Here is a 23,424-nt window from a genome sequence, read left to right as displayed (position 1 = left end):
CAAATATATATTATAAAGAAATTAAAACATACTTATCGCCATGAAATGATTTACGCCAAGATGATACTTAATAATAAGTAATGATATACGAATATTATTTACAAAACGTTCCCTTTATATATGATTTTTATGATATATTATTTATAATTAACCAACGCCTTCAGGTAAATATAAGAGTATAATAAATATAATTTTTTTTTTGTCGTAACGTGGTCTGAGAATAGATAAAAATCCATATCCCCCCCTTCAAAAAATCTGAGCGCTGCAGCACAGATAGAGTAGGAACGAAGTACGAGAGAGAGTAAAACGGTAAAGAATGAAGACGCGACGTGAAGAGAAAAAGTGGAGTGGGTTATGTGTGGGTCGTGGGTGGCGGTGCGCTCGCGGCGGCGGCGTCGGTTCAATACTCGGTAATCAAATTGTCGTGCACGGGGGCGCCGTGTCGGAGAGCTTAACTATTAACCCGCGCGGCGTCGGGCCGCTAAACAATAAACATGGCGACCGTGGCGCGCCGTAGCCGGGCGGGCGGCTGCGAACCGGTGCGCATGCGCCCGGCGCACTATTTCATTTCTAACTCTTTCCGGTTGGTCCCAGCCGCACGCCGCCCCGGACACCCGACCGCCAACCCGGGGGTTGTGACAGTCGGCCGACCAAGATTAAGCCTCTCCGGGTCGAACCTCAACCCCCGAGCCAAGCACCATCGGCCGACGCCACCGCCGCACTACCACCCGCGCCGCCACCGCCCTATATACACCGCCGCCGCAGCCGCCCTCCGTTACGCCGCCGCGACTTTTACCGGCCCGACGAGTTAAGCTCCGAGTCCCGGGGCATAAGCCAAACGCGAACCGGATACGTCACTCGTACATAATACACGCAACAATCCGATTATTTTACGCGCGCGCCGCTCGCGATATTTTTTATGTTTTTTGAGTTTTTGTTGTTTTACCTATCTTCGCATCTTCTCGTCGGTTTTCCTGGATTTAAAGAACCGTGATTTCCGATTTAATGTATAATATTATACACTTATCTACCGTACAACCCACGCGCTACTTCGGCAGTGTATGATACATACAATCAATTGGAAACCTTTACGTAATTTTTAAAGGTGCCAGTTTTCCATATTTTTTACGAACTCGTTTGTTGCACATACTATCTTATAATAAATTATCGTATTTAAATTTAAATATTATATTATTATATCGTTCCCATTACGATATTTGTATATATTATTAAATAAGGTAAGTCATATTTTTTTAATTCGTATTTATTATTGCCTACTATTTATTATATATTTTATTTCATATAACTTGTATACGCGATTAAAAATGTATTTATTCGTAGTTTACTTATAATGTTTTTTTATGTTCTATGCCCACTATAACTGCATTTTATTCATGAAGATTGATTGAATATTCCCATCAAAATACTTACAAATTTAAAAAAAAATTAAAGTTTTTTGTACTTGAATGTATAGTATAGTCAGGCACTTATACACAATATTTAAAACGTTTGTTAATATAATAATAAAAAAAAAATGTTTTGTACGGTTTAGTTGGTAGAAAATGTTGTTTCAAAGGAATTGTTTCAACTGTATTGCTTCGAAATATTATGTTATGAAATATTTATTTTGTATTATCAGTCTTCATACTTCATATATATTATAGTATAAGTATATTAGTATTATTAAATTTAATTATAATACTAATTACTATGAAGTACAAAAATAGTTATACCTATTAATTAATTTTAAGCAAATATAAAAATAATAAAATAATTCACTTATTAACAGACATTTAAGTTTCATATCCTGTATACACATAATAAATCATAGGATTTTGTAATGATCGTACTCATGGACATCCGTCCGACTCCAACGTAATCCATATGTTACACACAGTAATCATAGATTAGAAAATAGTTTGCAATGCTAATTTATTATTAATTTTAACTAATGAATTATAACATTTTTGCAATATCATTTTATATCTACTCAAATAATTTATGATTAGTAATTATCATGATGAACTCAATAACCGAAAAAATATTTTGAATTCTCTATTTACTAAAACAAAAATTAATAATTGAATTGTATTATATAAATTATTAATCAACAATCAACATATTGTGTAATATACCTTTTTTAAAACCAATTTAATTACTAAAATATTTAATATTTGCTTAAATCCCACCACATTCTTATAAAAATATTGATATTTGTTTGGAATTATTATTTTTAAAATAACAATAATAAAAACACCAAACATATGGTCTTTTCAAAAACAAAGTCTAATTTATCTTATTTTTCAAACTACAATGAAAAATCTTACAACTATAGGCACTTCTTTAAATTAGATATTATTAAAACTATTTCAAATAATCAAATGCATATGAAATAAATAGAAAGAGATTATCACACGAAATAATTAATTGTACTACTTCTGGCTCCTACCCTGTACACGTACATACTAAAATATAAACAACTGTTTTGTTTTTGATCTTTAGACACAATTTAATTTGACCCATAAATTATTATACATAAGTAATTTATTAATACTTATTGTTCTGTGTTCAGTATTGTACGCTGACTACACTACTAACTTGTAGTATAAAGTATAAAATATATTAGTATATTTGTAATAGAATTTATAAAGATTTGAAAGTTGAGAAAATATTATTAAAATTATTTACGTTACTGTTAATTTGTTAAACTGCTAAGAGTCTATAATATCAACATAATATTATGTAATACGCGTTTTGTTTTATTATAAAACCTTAAAAAAATGTGAACAAAAGGTCAGTTTTAGTTCATATAATAACATCACTTATTTATATATTCATATAAAATTTAAATTGTCAACTTGATTGTGCCTATGTAGTATATAGGATTTGATGATAGTAAAAAAAAAAATACGCCCATTACATTTTTTTGTACGTGACCAGCCCCCAGCCATAAAAGCAACCCTAATTTAAAACCATAATGTATTTTAAAATAATAAGGTGTTTCTATAACCACTATAGTATTTTATATTTTACTATAGAAATGTGTAAAGGCAATATTTATTTATAATTTCAATGCCTTAAGAGTGCAGTGTAAAATTTTATGAATAAACAACAGATAAACCATTATCTGTCATTTTCAATTACCAAATTGAAATGACAAATCAAGAGAGTAAATTGAGATATGCAATAATTTATAGACAAACGATTTATATCGAACTCTCTTTATCTATCTATAATCGATTTAATTAATATAGCACCTCCGCACTAAAACGAAGAGATTCTTTAATATATATTAAAATATATAGTCATCATAATTGTTGTTAGGTAGGTACTAATAAGTAATAGCAATGTATTAACTATAATGTAATGATAATATTACCATGTTATTAAATAATAATTATGTGCCTATTATTCATTTTTACTTTTTAATTTAATTTCAGATTTAAAATGAACCTAACCACAACTGATTCAGATCGGTCATTTATTTCAATACAACAATCTGCACAACCCATTTTCTCATTATCTGATCCAAGAATGGGTAGTATTCATTTAAATACTGAAAGTGAAAATCGAGGTAAAGTCATTTTATTATTTTAGATTAATAATAAATAAAATATTTACAAAACAAATTATTAGATTTTTTAGACCAATATATTTTAAAATCTCATACATTATTTGAAACTGCAATTTAAATACGATGAATTATAAAACAGCATTTAGATAAATATACAGTATAGTAATAATAACAAAATTATTTATTACAGAAAAATAAATTCCACTGTCAAAATAAAATAAAAATTACAGTTAATACTTATGCCATACTTCGACGTTATTTTTTTGTCATTAAATTTTTATATTATGAAAGAATATATTTATTCAATAACGAAAACAAACAGAGATGGGTTCTATGATTATTTGAACACTCGAATACCTCGACATTTTTAAAAATATGAACTGTCCAGAATTCAAATTAAAAGTGTGTAACTGAATATCTTTAGATTCGAATATTTTATGTAAAATCTTATTCAAGAAGTTAAAAATAAATAGTTACAATTTACAATTATTATTTATTTTCAATAAGTAAAGACAATTTTAGTACATCGGTATTTGTATTAAATTCAAACTTAATTTTGATTGAAAATAAAAATATTTTGTATTACGTTTTTAAATTCAAAAGAATATAATAAAATTTAAATTCTAGTTCGAGTTCTAAAAATTAGAAAAAAGAAATTAGTTTGAGTAGTATTTAGTTTAAATTTTATCCATCCCAAAAAAACCTAGATAGTTATTAGTTACTGAAATAAACTACCTACAAAAAAATAATTATAAATTGCTATAAAAAATGTATTATACACGTACCTACACTAATTATTTTATTTTTAAATATAATAATATACAAATATGTGACATTTTTCCCATTTTTGTAACTATTATTTAATTATTATTAATTATTATACGCGAATTTTTGTTACGATGTACACCGTGTATAATTTATAATATAACATGGTAATTATTTGTCGACTTGTAGTAGTGAAAAATTCATGTCCAATAATATGATGTAGTAAAACAATATAATAAAAGAAAAGTAGGTAGTTATATACACGATACCAATGGTATACTGTTTGTGAATGCAGTGAACTCAATCTGCATTACTCATTGTTAAACAAGACTGATGCAGACGGCAGAAGAAACTTTAAATAGCGACGGAAGATTGGAATAAATGAGTATTGGGGCCCGCGGTGTATTCCCCTGGAGCTTAGAAACTCCCGGCGGCAGTGTCAGCGGTGGCGGCCGCCGCGCGTATTGCAGGAACGGGGCGAAGAAGAGGAATAAATCTGTTGCTAAATGGGAATACGCATCCTGGTGCGTGCTGTCGCCCCACTCCCTTCGCCAACAATCCCTCGTTCGCCAAAGTCAAGACCTTCGTGCACGCCGGAGATAGAAAAAAAACATTTCCCTCGGAATATAGTTTTGCAATTTGTCCGATTTCATTAGCATTTCTAACGGATTCGTGTGCGGAGGGCGACAAAAAAAAGTATAAAAATAAATAATCCCTCCCCTCGCCACCGTCACGCGTATACTTACCCAATTTCCGCGTATATTTATGCAATCAGACGCAGCCAACAATGCCAACCACTTTGGCGTTCACCTTTTTATTTTGTTTTTTACATGTAAATATATCATTGGTTTATTTATTTTTCTAGATTGTTTCTTTTATATTATATAATATCGTTCAACTGTTGCGAAAGTACTGTATTATATAAACTGGTAAAACGCAGTTTCTCTCATTAATTTAGCAAGGTATGTCATGTCAGATTGATTCGTCAACACCGTCGTTACCCGCGTCGTCATTCACCCCTTTTTTTAAAGAAAAAACTCACGTTATTCGATTTATTTAATTATATAATTGGCAAATGCTCAATGTATGTACATTAAAATGTTGGTAATTTGTGCCATTTGCTATATATAGTATCCAATAATTTTATTTGATGGTCTTTTTATAATTTTTATCCTATACTTACCATATTTGCTATAGTCCACTATCATTATTTTACTGAGTATTTAGTGGTACCTATTTATCATAATTTTGTAATCATTTGTATAAAATATTAACACTATTATATCTTGACGAACATGCAAAATACTAATTATTTTATTCAATTAAATATAGTCAAAGATTTTTAGATAACGTGTTTTACATCTTGCGGTTAATTAAGCTTCAACTAGATATGTACTACTAATGATATTTAATCTCATTTTACATTCTTACATCATGATTTTACCGATTTTTCATTTCTTAAATAATTAAATACCTGTATAATTTGAAAGCTAAAAAACAAATGTTGAAATGTATAAATAATAATAAAATATAACAAATTATAAATACAGTGGTTACTAAATCATTCACTTAATATGAAAAATGCCTTAAAACATATTATATACTACCGTAAGAAATATCAAATATTTATTCAATATGGTGTGGTTGTTAGCTGATAAAATGTTATTAAAATTTAAAATATTAACTAAAATAAAAAAAAACTTATATAAATAAATATTTACATTATATCCTACAAAAAATGTATTGTTCATATTTTACATATAACATCATATAGTAAGTTCTTGCTATAGGTACATTATTTTATTTTATTTTATTTTTACTCCAGTATATGCTGAAATCCCCGGTTACCAATTTTCAATAAAACCGACTAGTGACACATGAAAACCCTTCTCTACAAAACAACATCTTAGGATCCACAATGTGTTTACTGCGTATGTGTTTAATAGTCAATCTTCTTACTATTGCTTTGACTTTTTTTACTTTATTTACTTTTTCTGCTTATGAATATTAAATAACAATAATACTGTTATGTATTAGAATATTAAATAAATTAATATGTCTTATACGTAAACGCAAATCATTATTATTATTATAAATCTACTAACTTAAAATATAATCTCACAATCTTAACAACATTATATGGCATAATGGCGATGTCAAAATAAATACTATCAATAATTCTAGGTCCACGGGGATAATATCATGATACGTATTATACTAGTATATAACATAAATTAAGTAATAATTAATAAATTTAAAAGTTTTCATCAAATAGTGTTCATGATTCATGATACATATACATGCTATATTTTGTTTCTAATTCACTCTTTTTTGTTGTTTTTATATGAATATATTATATTAACCGCAAACAAACCCTATACCTAGTTTGAACTGAAATATATGGGATTTTCGGAATCCCTAGGGGCTCAAATTTCCTGTCTGCTTGCAGTTCTTGTCAGTTTATTTAGATCCACCGGTCAATTTTCAGACCTAACTCCATTTTAAATTTATACGTCACGAACATTTATAAACAGATTTACAAATTCAAGAAAATAATAAACATCGAACGAAATAAACAAAATGTATAACTTTATTTTATGTTTTTATCCTAGAGATAATAATTTACCTATAATATATATATTATATAATCATTATAACAATTTATATAGGTATATTATAATTTAAAAACTTCTGTTTTAAATATTATTACTTTCACCTGATTAATTAAAATTTTAAATAGTATAAATGCAATAATAATATAAGTAATACCAATAACCTATTATATTTTATCATTTACGACTTTATTATATTAGTAATACCATTACAACAATAAATGTTCTTACACTCTTGTTTTTCTTACTCCCCGTATTTAGTATCATTGATTAATATAAATTATTTAATATTATAGAATCCGTTTAGAGATGAATATCGTGTTTATATAAATGATTAAAACCCGAAAGGCCGAGAAACCGGAAATGAGCTTTCATTGTTTCTCTTCTTAGTTCCTAGTGTTCCATAATAACATAAACAAATGTGATAAGTATATACTATATTATTATAAATTGCTGTATGAATGCGGTTTTTGGCGCGCGGGATAGTAGACGTCATCGTTGTCGGTGGTATTGCAGGATGGCAGCTAAAAAATGACTTTTAAAGTTGCGTATTATATAATACGCTGTACACGCGCGAGCTGTAGCATAAGCGACGATTCATTCGGTGTCCGGAATGCCGCGCCAGATGTGCCCACGACCAGCTTGCCCTCCCCTTGCGAAACCGGCGTTAAGCCCCGGCCGGTTTTCCAGGCGCACACGCCCCCCATGGGGATAATCAATCGACGCACTGTTTCCGTCAGTCCACTGCAGCGGCAGCGGCAGCGGAATATAATATTATATATATATATATATATATATACACTCACCAGCTATCGCTGCCATACCTCGTGCTCAAATAAGCCAGATTTAATGATTTCCACCACCGCTTCCCCGCCCAGGCATGTCCGCGGACCGCGAGGGCGCCTATCCCGCGGACTTGGTGGTAATAATAATTATATAACACAGTTTTGTATACAACGTAGACGCGATATAATAATATCATACAATATATCAAAAATGTACCTCGGCCAGATGTTTATTTTATGCTCAATTCTTTGTTTATAATAATGTTGCACACTTCATTTACAAATGCAATGAAATCTGTAGGAGGTATATGTATTATGGATAGTCACGGGACTATCAAAATTATCCGTTATAGACACTAGACAGGTGTCTGTTTTAGACAGGCTTTAGTATTATTTTAATCAAACTCACATGTATCTATTAAATGAAAATATTGTTTTTTATAAAAAAAAAAAAAGCCGTGATAGTAAATATTGATACAAAATCATTAAATATACTGAACAGATACACATACATAGATACATATAATTAATTATACATACACGGTACCTGTAGTGGTCTCATTTGAATCGCGCAAGATATATATTTATATTTTTAAGATCAAATAATATGCTAATTAATCCCACTTATTAAATTAGTTGGCCTGGGAGAGGGATAGGTTCTAAATAGGGTTTGAAGCTTACATAAAAAATATGAGTTAAAATAACATTTAATGATGACCACTAGTAGAAAGGCAATAGTATTTAGTATTTAATTGTTCACTATTATAATAAGATTACAATTATTGTACAATTTTACACGTTTTTAAATCAAAACGAAATTGGTTGTGATCTACACTCGCCAACAATCATCGCTTTTAATCATTCATACTAATAATTGTAAGACGAAGACGAGTATTATATTTCAAACACTATCTGACAAATTCCACAACGACATTTTTATCGTTTTTGTATCAAAAGAATACATTTTAATTTCAAATTAAAAGAAAAACATTGTTAAAGAATGACCATTGAGTAAATCATATCACAAAGATTTAAAATAAAAAAGCAGTGGCGTCATTTGGATTTACGCAAGGTATATATTTGCGTTTTTCATATTCAATAGTATTATTCCTAATTAGTTATACTATTTATATAGGTTGGTCTAAAAGTGGATACATTTCAGGCACGGTTTGTGAAAGTGTGCGTATTCAAGAAAAATCGAAATGACAATGACAGTACTGCATACATAATATTATTAAATATAGTCAATTAACGTTATCGTTATCGGCGATAATATAGGAGTATATATCTGGTCGTAATTCATCATGCCTTAAAGTTGCAAACGAATTTTCATTACCGATGAAACTGTTGCATAGTATTTACATACTTAAATTTGAATTTCACTGAGATTTGTATCCGTTATAGACAGGCCATATATAGGTCGTTATACATTGGAATACTTATATGTTTACCAAGAATTAATTATTTTGTCCATTGAAAGAGATATACGTTATACAGAGATATCCGTTAATTCAGACTTTATTTTATTTTTTATTAATTCGCAGTGACTGCGCGCAAAATGTACGTCTTTAAAAGTACATAAATGATATTGATATTATATTGATCTGATAAAGGTTAACTTATATACTTTTAATTTTCAATTTTATTGTCCATAGTATAATATTCAGACGTAATTAACAATTTTAGACTGAATGATATTTCCGTTTTAAATTTGTATAATTGGTCACGTTCTGACCGCCGTTATACAAGCGTAATTTTCTTCATAATCGAATCATATTTTATTGTGATATGAAAATTAATAATGTTTGATATTTTCTGCAATTAGTTTATAAATAATGAATTTATATTAAATATTAATGAAACAATGTTTGTGAACATATGTGTATAATGTATTTGCGTATAAGAGAACTAATATTTTCTTGTTTGAATACGGTTGGCATTGGTTACATGAAATAAAATAATTATTATGATGTAGTAAATAATTTTAGACTTGTACTTTATATTTGTTCTAAGTCTAGACCACCCTAATGAAAATGTTGAAAATATGTGTTATTTACATTTAACGGAATTCAAGACAGTGAAATTCACTAGAATATTATTTAATTAGTCACAGGCAACACCGTGTAGGATAAGATAATAACTCATAGAAAATAGTAATAATATTTACTATTTGAAAAATCAAAGGCCTAAAATGCACGATTCTTACGAAATACCACAATTTTCGAACAATTTTCATAAAATTGCCTTCAATAGATTCAACAAAATCCGTAGTACCATAGGGTACTTTTACTTTTAAACACATAAATATTGAATACATCATAGCTGATTCACGAAAAACTATCATTGTTTTTATTTTTAGTAGGTATATTATTGTTTTTTATTACTCATTAGTTGTAGAAAATAATGTTGTCGTTATGATTGGTTATAATTGTATACCTAATTTGTATTTTTTCAAGACAACCCAATTAATTGCCACACAATAACGCAATCCCCTATTTTTTACTTCCTCTTTCCCATCCTTACCGCCACACGAATTTATGTCATAAACTATACTAATGTTCTGCTATGCACTATGTTTCTTATACAGAAGCAGATTCAAGTTATTCCATGAGGGACAGGCCGTTGTCGCTCTGCATGTCCGCTGCTTGTGCCGCCCAACAGGTACCGGTGTCCTCGTCGAGAACGCCTCCGACTTCAGTCCCCCCGACCTCGGGACATTACTCGGCGGCGACCGGTGGCCAAGCTATAGCTAAGACTAAGACACTGGGACTAACTTGCGTCGTGTGTGGCGACACGTCGAGCGGAAAGCATTATGGCATATTGGCATGCAACGGTTGCAGCGGGTTCTTCAAGAGGAGCGTACGCCGCAAACTCATCTACAGGTCAGTAGAAAATGCGATTGTGTCGAATATGATATTCTTATTTTGAGTTCTACGTCAAATTATCTCAAAACTAAATTATCCATAAAGAAATTTCCTAAAATATTTCATTACAATTCATATTAACAATGCAAAAAAATTATTTAGTATATTTTATAACTGAAAAATATTTCTAAATTATTTTAATTATTTGCCGAGTAATAAAACATTCTATGCAAATAATTCTCGTTAACATATTATATTATAATACATAATACGTATTTTCAAATTTTCAAAAAAATAATGCAAAATTCAAAAATCAATATTATTAAGTAAAATACATAAAGTAGAAACGGTTAGTTCGCAATATACCATACACGTTACCATTATAAAAATATCAATTAACAACATATCACTTTATATAAAGAGGACGTGCGATTGATGTACTTATAATCATAACTTTTATTATAGAGGTTAAAGTTTTGAATTAATATTTACGTGGGATATTTTGGTTTTTGGATATTTTGTTAGGGATATTTTTATCGAGGTATTTGACGTGTCACTATTATTTTGAAATATTGTAGTAATAATATTGTATAATACGACTCGCATATTTGTGGATATATCAGCTGCAGTGGCGTGTTTAAGGGTGTGGGATTATTTAAATTTAAACGAATAATGAATTTGTTTTATGGATTTAACGTAAAATGTATTGCACACATTTAATATAAAACTTTCTATTTATACAGAATAGTATTTTGTTTGGACCATTGTTATTAAACTATATTAACTTGATAAATATGTTTTATGTGCTCCCTTCAATAGGCATATAAGCTATAGGTAGTCCATTAAATAACTGGTGTGTTGTATTATAAAATGAAATGTTGAGTTTACATAAATTACAACAATTCTATAAGTTTTAAATAAAAATACAATAAGCCAGATAATTCTTTACTTGGACCGGGAATAATATTTTTAGTATTGACTGTGATTATATTGGTCTTTAATGCAAACTCGATGAATGGAAAAAAAACTGGTAGTTATAACCTAAACTTCACCCTCTTTCCAATTCAAAATATTATGTCACGAGGGGTTCGGGAACAATACAATACGTCACTATACATGTGTTTTATCGTAATTTGACAATGCAAATTAATTTAAAGTGTTTACAGTTTTATGTAAATTATAGAAATAATACACATCAAAAAGTGTTTATTTTTTTTAAAAGTATTATTAGTTTTATCAAACCATGTGATATTTTACTAAAATATTTAAAGGTACCTAAATATTAATAATATATTAAGCAGAAAAAAGACATAATATAATTTATATTATATAAAAAATTCAATATTTATTTAACATTTTTTTTTATTATTTTGTTCAAACATTAAGGGTTATTAATGTTTTAATATAATCTATCAAAATTATATTATGTACATATTTTTTCGTTGCTTCAGTTTGACGTCCTGTAGTATTTCGTAATATTGATCTGATAAATCATTTTATTTTATTTTACTTTCATATCGAAATTAATAATTTTTAATTACGTTCTTTAAGGGAATGTAGATTATTTATATACGTAAATTATAATATAAATATTTCAATAAATGTATTATTTATACATTTTTAAACGTATAATATGAATAATTTTAATTATTATTATTAACTACAAACATAAAACAATGTACCTACTTATATTATATAATATACATAAATTTATACTGCAGAAGGTACCTAAATATTATGTATAAATAATAGTTTATACGAAATCCTCTTGAAATCGTGTAGTGCTGCAGATATTATTCTATTTTTTCCCCAAACGACCTGTAGTAAACAATTCCCCTTTGGTGATTTTGAAGCCCATAAAAATCCAATGTTTGTTCGCGTTACTATAGATAGCCATATCTACTTGCACCACCACCAACTGAACGAATGTCGCCGCTACAGTAGTTAGATATTCCATAATCAAATGTGTATACACACATACACATCTGATATAATGTATTTTTTTTATTTATACACAATATCAAATACAATATATGTTAAGGTATTATGTTTTTTTATATTTATGTATATGCGGGTATTAAACGACGCGTGTTGCCATGTTCCTTGCTTTTCTCTTATATTCCATGTGTGTGTGTGTATATATATATATATATATATATACATATTATACATACTTTAACTGAGACGTAATATGTTATGTATGTGTGTATATATATATACATTTTCCAAGCGTTCGTTTGAAGCCTATGGTTGCTGCAGGAATCTTTTTCTCCTTTTTTTTCTTTTTTCTTTTCAATTTCATGTCTCTAATACTCTTGAACGGTTATAAATAAATGTGATTCAGTAGCGAAAGAGGGTTTGACGTTTTATAACAGCTCTTCGGGATTACTGTATCGGGACGTTGAGTTTACGGGGGTGGGGTGTATATAGTTTAGAAAGCCGAGCGCGGCAAAAAGATTCAATTATATATCTCTAACGTAGTAATACTACTACGGGCACGCCGCCGCCGTGGGCCGGCCAAAAGCCTTATTCCTCCTCCGTTGTCGCTCTTTCTCTCTGTCACCATCATTGCGTTCTCTCTTTCACCGTCTCTCACTCTTTCGCTCACTCACTATCTTCCGTCGTTACTGCCATTACAAACTATACACGCATTTTCTCGAAATCGATCGTCTTTCCTTTTCGCAATATACTTTTTGATTGGTTTTCGTCGAGAACACGGTCATAAGACGGCCACGCTACTTCACTGAACATAGATGCAGTACCAGGTGCGGTCATGCAGCCACTCCTCATCTTGTTCGTGAAAGAAAACTCACATAAGGACGGGCATGTGTATACATATATATTGTACGCCAGTACAACACATCAATGTATTATATTATTTATTATTTGATATTTATCATATTTATATTTGCTTTGTGAGCTTATATAATATAACCTACCTATATGCGTATACATTCGCTCTTTATTATGTAAAATTTATAAATACGTAGGCATGGTAAAAATATAAAAAAGTGTGTATAATTTTTAATTCAAATAATTTAATGCACTAAATATTATTAATTCTGGACTGTAAAACTGTGGCATGCCTTAAAGTTAAAGTTCTGTTTTTATAAAATGTGAAATAAACACAAACTAATAAATCATTATATAATTTATTGAACTAATTGTTTTGAAATAAAAAAAATATATAAAACTATTCATCTTATTTGAATTTACTATAATATAATGAATATAATAAATATTTATTAATTCAATTAATTTTTCTGTTGAAATATTTTATTTAGTAAAAATAATTATACGTATGATATTACGTATATGATTAAATGGTTTTCTTACAATGCCTCGACAGTTACTTATTCATTTTTTATTTTATTTTACTCTATAAATAAGACATGGTGGTAATTAGTAATTTATCTCTATAGTTATTTATACGCCTATTGGCTACTATATATTAGGTATTAATTTGATTATTTTGTTTCTCAGCTTTATCAATAATGTCTATCGACCAACGAGTCGTAACAAATTGTCAACGCATAATGTTTTATAATATCGCCAATGTCTAATCCTAACTAAACATCTGTATGTATGTTGTATACAGAGTGTAACTCGTCTATTTAACAAACGCAATAATAATGCAAATGCAATAATGTCAAATAGACGAGTTACATCCTGTTTAGGACATTGTACATACATCAAATACACGTTGCAGTAGGATTTCATTATAGACGCTATAGCGATGACTACCGATGGATTTTCTGTGGCAAATGAAAATCAAATTATGAAAGGGTCTACGAGGGAATTAAAATGGTAAACTTATTCTGTTGAGGGTTTCTGCCGCTCTTTGACCGTGACCCGCTAACAGGTTTACACTTGTGACGGCCGAACGATTACCTTCCACACACCGGATACATTATGCGCATGTATAATGTATATATATAGTAGTAATAATTTCCACCCTTCGTGGAAACACATCGCCACCCCATATATGTTATTAGTGCAAATCCCATAGCCACAATAGCAGAAGCTGCAGAAAGACGCATTAACGATAAATTGATTTGTTTAAAGAGTACCCTTCCCACACCCTATGCTGTTGCTCGTCCTGCGTCGACTGAGTGTGGTGCGTACTTATCCACACACACTCAATTCGATCGACGGAATTAAATCTCGGACCCGATCGCACCCCTGGGATCCGTGAATTCCACTTCACCATCACCCACGCTAACACCGGTAGACGGTATATACATGCATATATCGTTATAAACGAAGGGTCAAACTTATTCGTCCTTCTAAAGCTGACTTTTTTTTTTAACTTCAAGTCATTTATTTCAACATTTATTTGAAATTCCCTGATAGATTTCATCTAAAAAAAAATATTTATATTGATGCTATCGTGCAGGATATTATAATATATATTAAAAAAATGTAATAGTAATTTAAATTATACGTCTTATATAATATTATGTTAAATATATCATAATAATATGTGTTATAACGATATTTTTTAGCATTACGATTGAACTTGAGTCTTTTTTTCTATATTCATTTTTAATATTTTATATTATAGTATACTATTTAATATTTATTATAATATAATATTATCTTTATATAGTTTATCTAGTAATTTCTCGTGGTTTAGAAAATTTGTTGAACTTTATTATCATATTTAATTATTTATATAATAGACAATTACTTTAAATCGAAAAAAACAAACAGCCTTTAATATTCTATTTTCAATGGTTGACTACTAGCTAGGTATTAAGTAATGCTATAAAATAAACATAGGTGATAATTGAGAGTAAGAGGGTGAATCCCTGCGGGGTTCTTTGTCCTGTAATACAATACTACCCCCACCCTAAAAAATCCATATATCACCTATTAATTTAACGTAATAAACTATTTTTGTAAAGGATTTTTACAATTCAATAAAATGTACGTAACCTATTTTAAAATATGGAAGTTGTTCTCGTGATTGTTTGCTTTTGGTATTAAAGCAGCAGGTGTATTTTAAGATATCAAAAATCATTTTTGCGCTTGCGTACAAGAATAAGGGGCGTGCAATGGGAGTTTCTCCGTCATTGTCGACCGAATGAGAAACGTCTTGATAAAAAATATATTCGTTAATACAAAAGCGCCAAGCGGTACATAATAAGTGCACTGTAAGTCTACATGATTAAAAATATATATATATACAATAATGTTTCTTATAATACCATGTATGATGTATGAATGTATGATAATTTATAAATGCCTATAATTATTGATGTTTAGTATTTATTATTATATGTGCCTACTTAATACTTAGTAAAATATATTTATACATATTTTTTCGAACATATAATATGTCTTATATAAACTTATATACTATATTTATATTGTTTTGTGAATTATAGATGTCAAGCGGGAACCGGGAGTTGCGTAGTAGACAAGGCGCACCGTAACCAATGTCAGGCGTGTAGACTGAAGAAATGCCTCAATATGGGCATGAATAAGGACGGTGAGTAATCCTAGAAAGAATTTTAGTAAAGTTATAATTTATAGTTATAAATGTTACTATAGTTAGAATATATTTTAACGATAATAATATTTATCTCATCATCAAATAATATTTAGTAATAAATAAAAGCTTAAACTAAGTGTATATGATACCTCTCCAATAAGCGTAGCTTGTGTTTGGAATGAGTGACTTTAACAATACAAATAATATAATTGAGTAGATACCTAGGTCCTAGGCCACTGTAATGGATATATTGAATTTAAATTGAATGATAAATTATTGTATGGTGTATACAAACAACAGTTCTAAGCGGAGACGACTATCTGTTAGATTATATTTCTAAGGATATTTTATCATACATTTTTTTATTATATATTATTGATATAAGTAATCGATTACCTATTACACTAATAATAATTTGATATATTGAATTAATTTATCCCAACAACAAATCGTATATATATATATTATAAATTATAATATAATAATTATACGGCCTGAGAATAAACAATAATAGTTCGTATATTTTATATAAACTTTACTTGTTCGGCACAACAATATTGCATAAAAATACTAATAACTAATAAATAATAATAATAATAATAAATTACAGCCCTGTTGGCACAGCAATTCATAAAAAGGCAATAATTATTTAAAATATAAAAATGATAAAAAACAATAATAATATATCAAAATAACTCACAATTTGTGGAACGCAGACTGACCAATTGGTCTTAGCCTAAGTATTTGTTGATACACATTCGACACAAGTCACAAAATATTTAACAAATAAAGCAATAATACAAAATAATAAAATATGTTCGTTGGCTATTAGATCTGCCCTTAAACAAAATGATGTATTGAATCACACCTATAGAGACGCAATGCAAAATAAACAATTTGACTATTATAGTCGTAATTCCGGCGAACGGCATTCGCGTCACGCATATGGCGGGCGAGTTTATAAATAATATAATATTATATAGCATTCAATAAACCATGACGATTGGCATAAGTGATATATCTTTATAATTATATAGTAATGGAAACGATTAACATTTCCACTATGAATGCAACAATAAAAAGATACTTTTTTTAGCAATATTAAAACTTAAAAGATTTGCGATTCGCAAAAAATACAATATGAAAAATATATAATTATTTCACAGTTGATGACGTTGTTCGTATGGTTACGGAACGGTACTTTTAATACGACTAAAGACAGAAAAACTAGTACGGTAATAATGTGCACAAACACGTACACGTAACGGGACGGAGGCTGTATCATATAATTCGAGGGCGGCCGATAACGCGTCGATACGCAATGCACCTATTAATATTATATAACTTACAAACGACACAATTAAATACAAAAGTAAAACAATACAAAATATAAATTATAGACATGTATGTTGTGCACGTTTGAATATGTGTGTCGATCGGTGGCAGAGTGGTACAAGGCGATTACCGATACTTTATTATATTATATGTATTATTAGGTAGACCAGCCGAGCACTAACAATAATGATTATCAGTGGCATAGCCAAGGGGAGGCTAAAGGGGCCATATCACCCCCCCCCCACTGACTGTATTTTTTATATTGTTTTAAAATATAGAAATTGTCTTACAAATTTGAATTATTTAAAATAGTAAATACGTAACGTATATAATCAACGTTAATATGTTATCAGTATTTTTGTTTTCTTGTTGTTTTTGATTTTCAATAACTCTTTAACTTAAGTTAAAAGTATTTAGCCCCTCCCTCCATAAAAAATCCCAGATACACCTCTGATGATTATTATAAAATTATTTCATATAATATCATTAGTTATTATTAGCTTATACGTGAATACATTATGGTATAAATAGGGTTTAATAAATAATGTAAATTTTTTGAAAGTATCATTATGTATTTTTTTATAATATTATAAATTAAATGTCGTAAAAATTTCACTTAAATAGTTAAATCGCTCATAATTTGTTTGTGGTATAACTTGATTTATAGATTCCAGTAAAAAAAACTTATAAGGAATCTTTGGATTTTATTTTGAAGCTTAAGATAATAAAATTAGAAATTTTAAACATTTTTCACTATACTCTATAATTATTAATTTACTTATTGTAGTTGGAATTTATTTGATATTTGTTTTAGCCCTTTTAAAGTACCGACTAGATAAAATTCGCTGCTTAAAACAATTTACAAAATTGAAAATCTAAGTATTCTTGCTACTTTAAAAGGTTACATTCTTAGCACAATTATAATGATAAAAAAAATCACACATACACATACTCAATAAATGTCTAATGTAAAACCAAAACATTTCATCGCTTTGCTTAAAATTTGAAACTTGTATTTAAAAGACTAGGTCGTATAATTATATGATTTTTTGTTACAAATTCGAATTCTGTTGTTACAGCATGTCACAAATTAGTTACCATAATATCTTACTCATAGACATGCGAAAACTTTGTTTGTAGGGTATACAGCTATAAAATGTGGTCCCAACAAAATAAATGTTCATACAATTTCCTTAAAAATATTTATGATTAGGTACCATTAACCATTATTATTGTTATAGTCTCCACAGTATTATTACTGCTACTTGTTAGAAAATATTAAGTTTTTTAATATTTTTTTTTATGTTAAAAATAAGACATACAACTATACAAGTTTCTTTATAAATACGTTTTTATTGAAAATGATATATTTATTTTATGATTCTTGTCACATAATTAAGCCGTAAATATCGATCGTACTTATAAATTTTTGTTATTTTTATTTTTCGAGTGTTATTTTAGGAATTGGGTCATATTATATAATTGAAAAAAAATTACTGTCCCCATAGCTCACACAGTATGTAATTATATACCTTGACACCTTGCATACTCCGTGCTCACGCCTATGATTCCATAGTAATATAGTAAGTACTAATTTACTATAATAATGTATTATTGTAAAATTAAAGGAAGCCAACATTTTGAATTACACGATATGTCATAATACGCAATGTCGTGTTTACTTAAAATCTGACATCTAAGTTTTTCTACACGGTATCTATTCTATACATGATAAATATGTATTATGCATATAATAATAATACGTTATTAAAACATTGTCGTAACAATGTCCATAGTGCGAAATATAAAGGATTCATGCTAAGCAACGTATTTACGTATGTATAATAAAGCTGTGGCGGTCGGTGGCCACGTGCTCACACAGTGGTCGACCCTTGTTAAAAAAAAAACATCAAAACGCAGATACAGAAAGAGAAAGAGAAAGAGAGTGAACCAAGTTAACCGAGGAAAATGTTTTTCACGCTCATTTAAATAAACATAAAACGACCGCGTTATAATAATACAATATGTAAAAACTAAAAAACCACGACGTGTCATTACAAAGTGTAAGCGTGTGGTGACGATGTATAATGTATGTATATATTATATATATATATACAGTCGTTTATTACTGTAATATAAATATGTATATTATTATTATTTACGATTTTATTTTAATGAGCGCGCGCACGCATCCAACGAAGAGTATAATGACAATATATTATTATGTAGACATACACTAAACGTGCAGGCAAAGTCGTGTAGGGTTTTTATTTTGTATTCGTCACCCGTCTCTCAGCCTCCGGCCGATGAGGCGCACACGTCGGGCTCACTGCAAATGAAGAAGACTTGCGGGAGAAAAAAAACAGTAGCAAAAAGTGGAAAACGATATTTTATTATATGCACAACACGTCTAATGTATCGTATATAGGGTATTATACTTCGTGCTATTATTATTATTGTTTTGTCACACGCGGATCGTGACATGCGGTTATCGTGGACCCGCCGGCACCGTTATTATCATTAAAAAGCTTACGCTCAACAAACGCCGCCGCGAGATTTTAACTGCACCGAAGGCGACGAAATCAAAGGGATTTCGTGCCGCGATAATCCACCATATATTAACATCTAGGTACTATATGATATATATATTATATATATATATGTATATTATTATATATATTATAATATTTTAATAATGATATAATATTATATATACACGTGCGGAGTGTTGTATGTAGGAGTATTCGTGCATACAGCATAATACACACAGAATTATAAATACATAATAGATCTCAAGCATAGTCCGCGACAAATTGTTCATGTACAATAAATCAATAAATTATACATAAACGTTCATGATATTATCCGTGTGCTTACTATCTATGTATTATAACAGAGTTGGTGATAATATGTGCGCGGTTGTATATATCGACTATCGATCAGTGCAGTGAACTCGTAGTTCGTATACATCCAACACGCGTTGTAGTACCATCACGTACTATAATAACGTATATAACGTATAATAACGTAATATTTAAATTATTCATATTTTTTAATTTTACTATATAAATAATAATATTATTTAATATGTATCTATTACACTGTAATTTGCGGTGAAAAGTGCATAATACACGAGGTACACCGAAGAATGAATACTAAAGAAAAGTATAAAAGTATTCAAATATGTATCCCACATTCGTTCATTATTTATTATAATCCATTACCTACGCATAATAGGGTAAAAATTACTCAAATTATTTGTCACTTTAACTTTACTAAATCTAGTTGTCTACCTTTCTTTTTTAACTATGCAATCAAAGTACAATCATGATTAAAGCACATAGCCCTAATCGAGTTACTTATATATACATCAATAATTATAATATTATTCACAAATATATTACTGATTCAATTTATCCAAAACAACGTATCTAGTATCTATAATTTAATAAAAATCTGTACCTATAGACATTATATACAAATAACGGTTTCGCTACAGCTTTTATTTTTCATCTTTCCTGTGATGGTAGTAAACCTAAAATCTACATTTCTAAATGATAATTATTAATTTGTAACTTATATACCTAATCATATATTATCTGAAACAGAACACTTTAAAGAAAATACGATTGGCAAACTAATAAATTATTTAATTAGGTACAATCAATTTATAAGTACCTATTTAAAGTTTAATAAAAATTAAAAATATAGGTTACGATTATAAATAAATCTAAGAATGAAATTGCATGTATCTATTTCCTAACCGAAAATTTCTAAAAGAAACTAACACTTTTCGAAAAAATAAATGCTCTGTGTATACCTTATTACGTATAAGTTATTTTGGGTATAAAAGGGAGTTAAACAGTCCAGTCTCAGATTTGGAGTTTTATTTTTGGTTAAATTTTATTTGATAATAAATATGTATCAAATTGAGTCAAATAAAGCAGCTGGTTGATATTTTATTTTCTTATTGTTTTTTATCTACGTATTTTGACAATAAATATTAATAATAATTATATTAATAAAAATGTAAGAATAAGAAAAATGCAATAAAATAAAACACACATGTATTAGTGTATTTAATTAAGTATTAACGAATATATTTATTATTACAATTTTTCGACATAATGAGTTCTTCATCTATATAATGGGTAGAAAAAGTAATTATTTTTTTAATCATTTTAATTGGTTGTTTTTTGGACTGAATTAGGTGTAAATTTAGTCCATGGAACTCTACTGCAATACGTTCGTATGCAAGTACATTGAATATTTGCATGTAGATCATTTCTATAGTAATTATATCTGCCTGAATGACACAATATTATACATATACATGTGATAAATAAGACTTATTTATTCTGTCGTTCTTTTGTATATAGCTGTCCAAAATGAACGTCAGCCAAGAAACACAGCAACTATACGTCCAGAAAATCTAGCTGATATGGACCACGAACGAGTGATTCGGGAAGCAGCTGTGGCGGTTGGAGTGTTTGGGTGAGCGAATACATTATTGCTTATTATACTTTCGATTCGCATATTTAATTGTGCGATTATATATTTAATAATTTCTCAATGCACAATAATGAAATCAATAATATTTTATAACCTGTTCTATATCAATTTATCATACACAACACTATATTATTATATAATAATATATTATTATGGATGATCGATTGAAGTTAGTTCACAATATTTCTTCGCAGCATGCGATGATAGTGAAATAGATTTTATAAATAAATACAATATATTTTACTACAATTAACGTGATATAATGCTATATAGTACGTATGCATTATTTACATGATGGACTTTTGTATTATTGAAAGTGAAATATTATACAATATTGTATTATATAATATAAAGTCCATGTAAATGATTTTTCAAAATCATTTATTGACGTGGCAAGTGTGAGCACGTATATATTATTATATAGGGTTTGAAACATTATAAACACACCCTATTAAATGTTATGTATATACATATATATATAAATAGGCTATCACGTTCTGCAGTCCACCCCAAATTTTGATTAATGGTTTATAAATCTCCTCCGTTTCGTTTTCGCGTCTATAAAAAAAAGGGTTCAGGTGTTTAGTCGCATTTTAATTCTTCATTTCGGAGGGTCGGATCTATTTTATACCCTTATGTTTTTTTTCTCTTTTATATACAAAAGTCAGGCTTATCCGCCTCTGCTTTTGTCACGTTTAATTTTTTTCCCCTTGCAAACAATTATCCATGAATATGTATTTTTAAATATAATTTAATGTTTGGACAGTAACCAGTAGGTTTACCCAAGTGCTACATTTTGCGCACAATATACATTTGTTTAGAGTATAGTACATATTAGTACAAGCAGAACATCATATAATGATAGTATTATATATAGGTAGGTAATATGGTTCCGAAAATATGACACACAACCATGTTGCAACCATACTAGTGACAAATACCATAAGAAAAAAAACATTATTTAGTCTTGTTTGTTATGCAAATCGTATTCGAATAGCAGAATATCACGAAACATTTCGCTCCCTTGTTGTGAGAATGGACACGGTGTTTGCCAAAAACAAAAGTATAGGTACCTATCTATTACAGGAGACAGACGCTAGACGCGTCATTTCACAACTGTTTTTCTCTGTAATTTTTGGTTTTTATTTGTTTTAAGTTTAACCGACTGTCGTGAAAACATAAACGATTCACCTATTCAATTAACATAGACATAGTATAATATAGTTTGATACTTCGATAACATAACAGATAATAATATGCATCCACGAAGGTTAAAATTGTACGAATTACATTATGTGGAATAATTATCATGACTCATGAATATAACAATATTTGTCATTTAATTATTGTACATTTCTTTAGTCTTTTATTATTTATTTATACTATATACAACTATAGTTATAGGTATATAATTATCCATCACAGTCCAATCGATTTATTAGACTCGACATTAACCGTTAAGTTGTATTACCTTATTTGG

The 23,424-nt window shown here is 29.0% G+C and overlaps 1 protein-coding gene across 1 annotated transcript in view; it reads left to right on the top strand.

The window, feature by feature from the left end:
* Positions 1 to 851: 851 nt before the first annotated feature.
* The window catches only part of LOC113556676 (photoreceptor-specific nuclear receptor-like), a 32,093-nt gene continuing 9,520 nt past the window's right edge, over positions 852 to 23,424 (top strand). The window contains exons 1-5 of the mRNA XM_026961770.1: positions 852 to 1,238; positions 3,441 to 3,574; positions 10,324 to 10,618; positions 15,991 to 16,094; positions 21,812 to 21,926. Coding sequence (XP_026817571.1) covers positions 3,448 to 3,574; positions 10,324 to 10,618; positions 15,991 to 16,094; positions 21,812 to 21,926 — 641 coding nt within the window. The 5' untranslated portion in view covers positions 852 to 1,238; positions 3,441 to 3,447. The remainder of the gene's footprint in view (positions 1,239 to 3,440; positions 3,575 to 10,323; positions 10,619 to 15,990; positions 16,095 to 21,811; positions 21,927 to 23,424) is intronic.

The sequence above is a fragment of the Rhopalosiphum maidis genome, chromosome 4 (assembly GCF_003676215.2).
Source record: "Rhopalosiphum maidis isolate BTI-1 chromosome 4, ASM367621v3, whole genome shotgun sequence".
In the NCBI taxonomy this organism is placed as follows: domain Eukaryota; kingdom Metazoa; phylum Arthropoda; class Insecta; order Hemiptera; family Aphididae; genus Rhopalosiphum; species Rhopalosiphum maidis.
The sequence above is the reverse complement of the archived record's forward strand: the minus strand, read 5'-3'. Positions and strand labels throughout refer to the sequence as shown.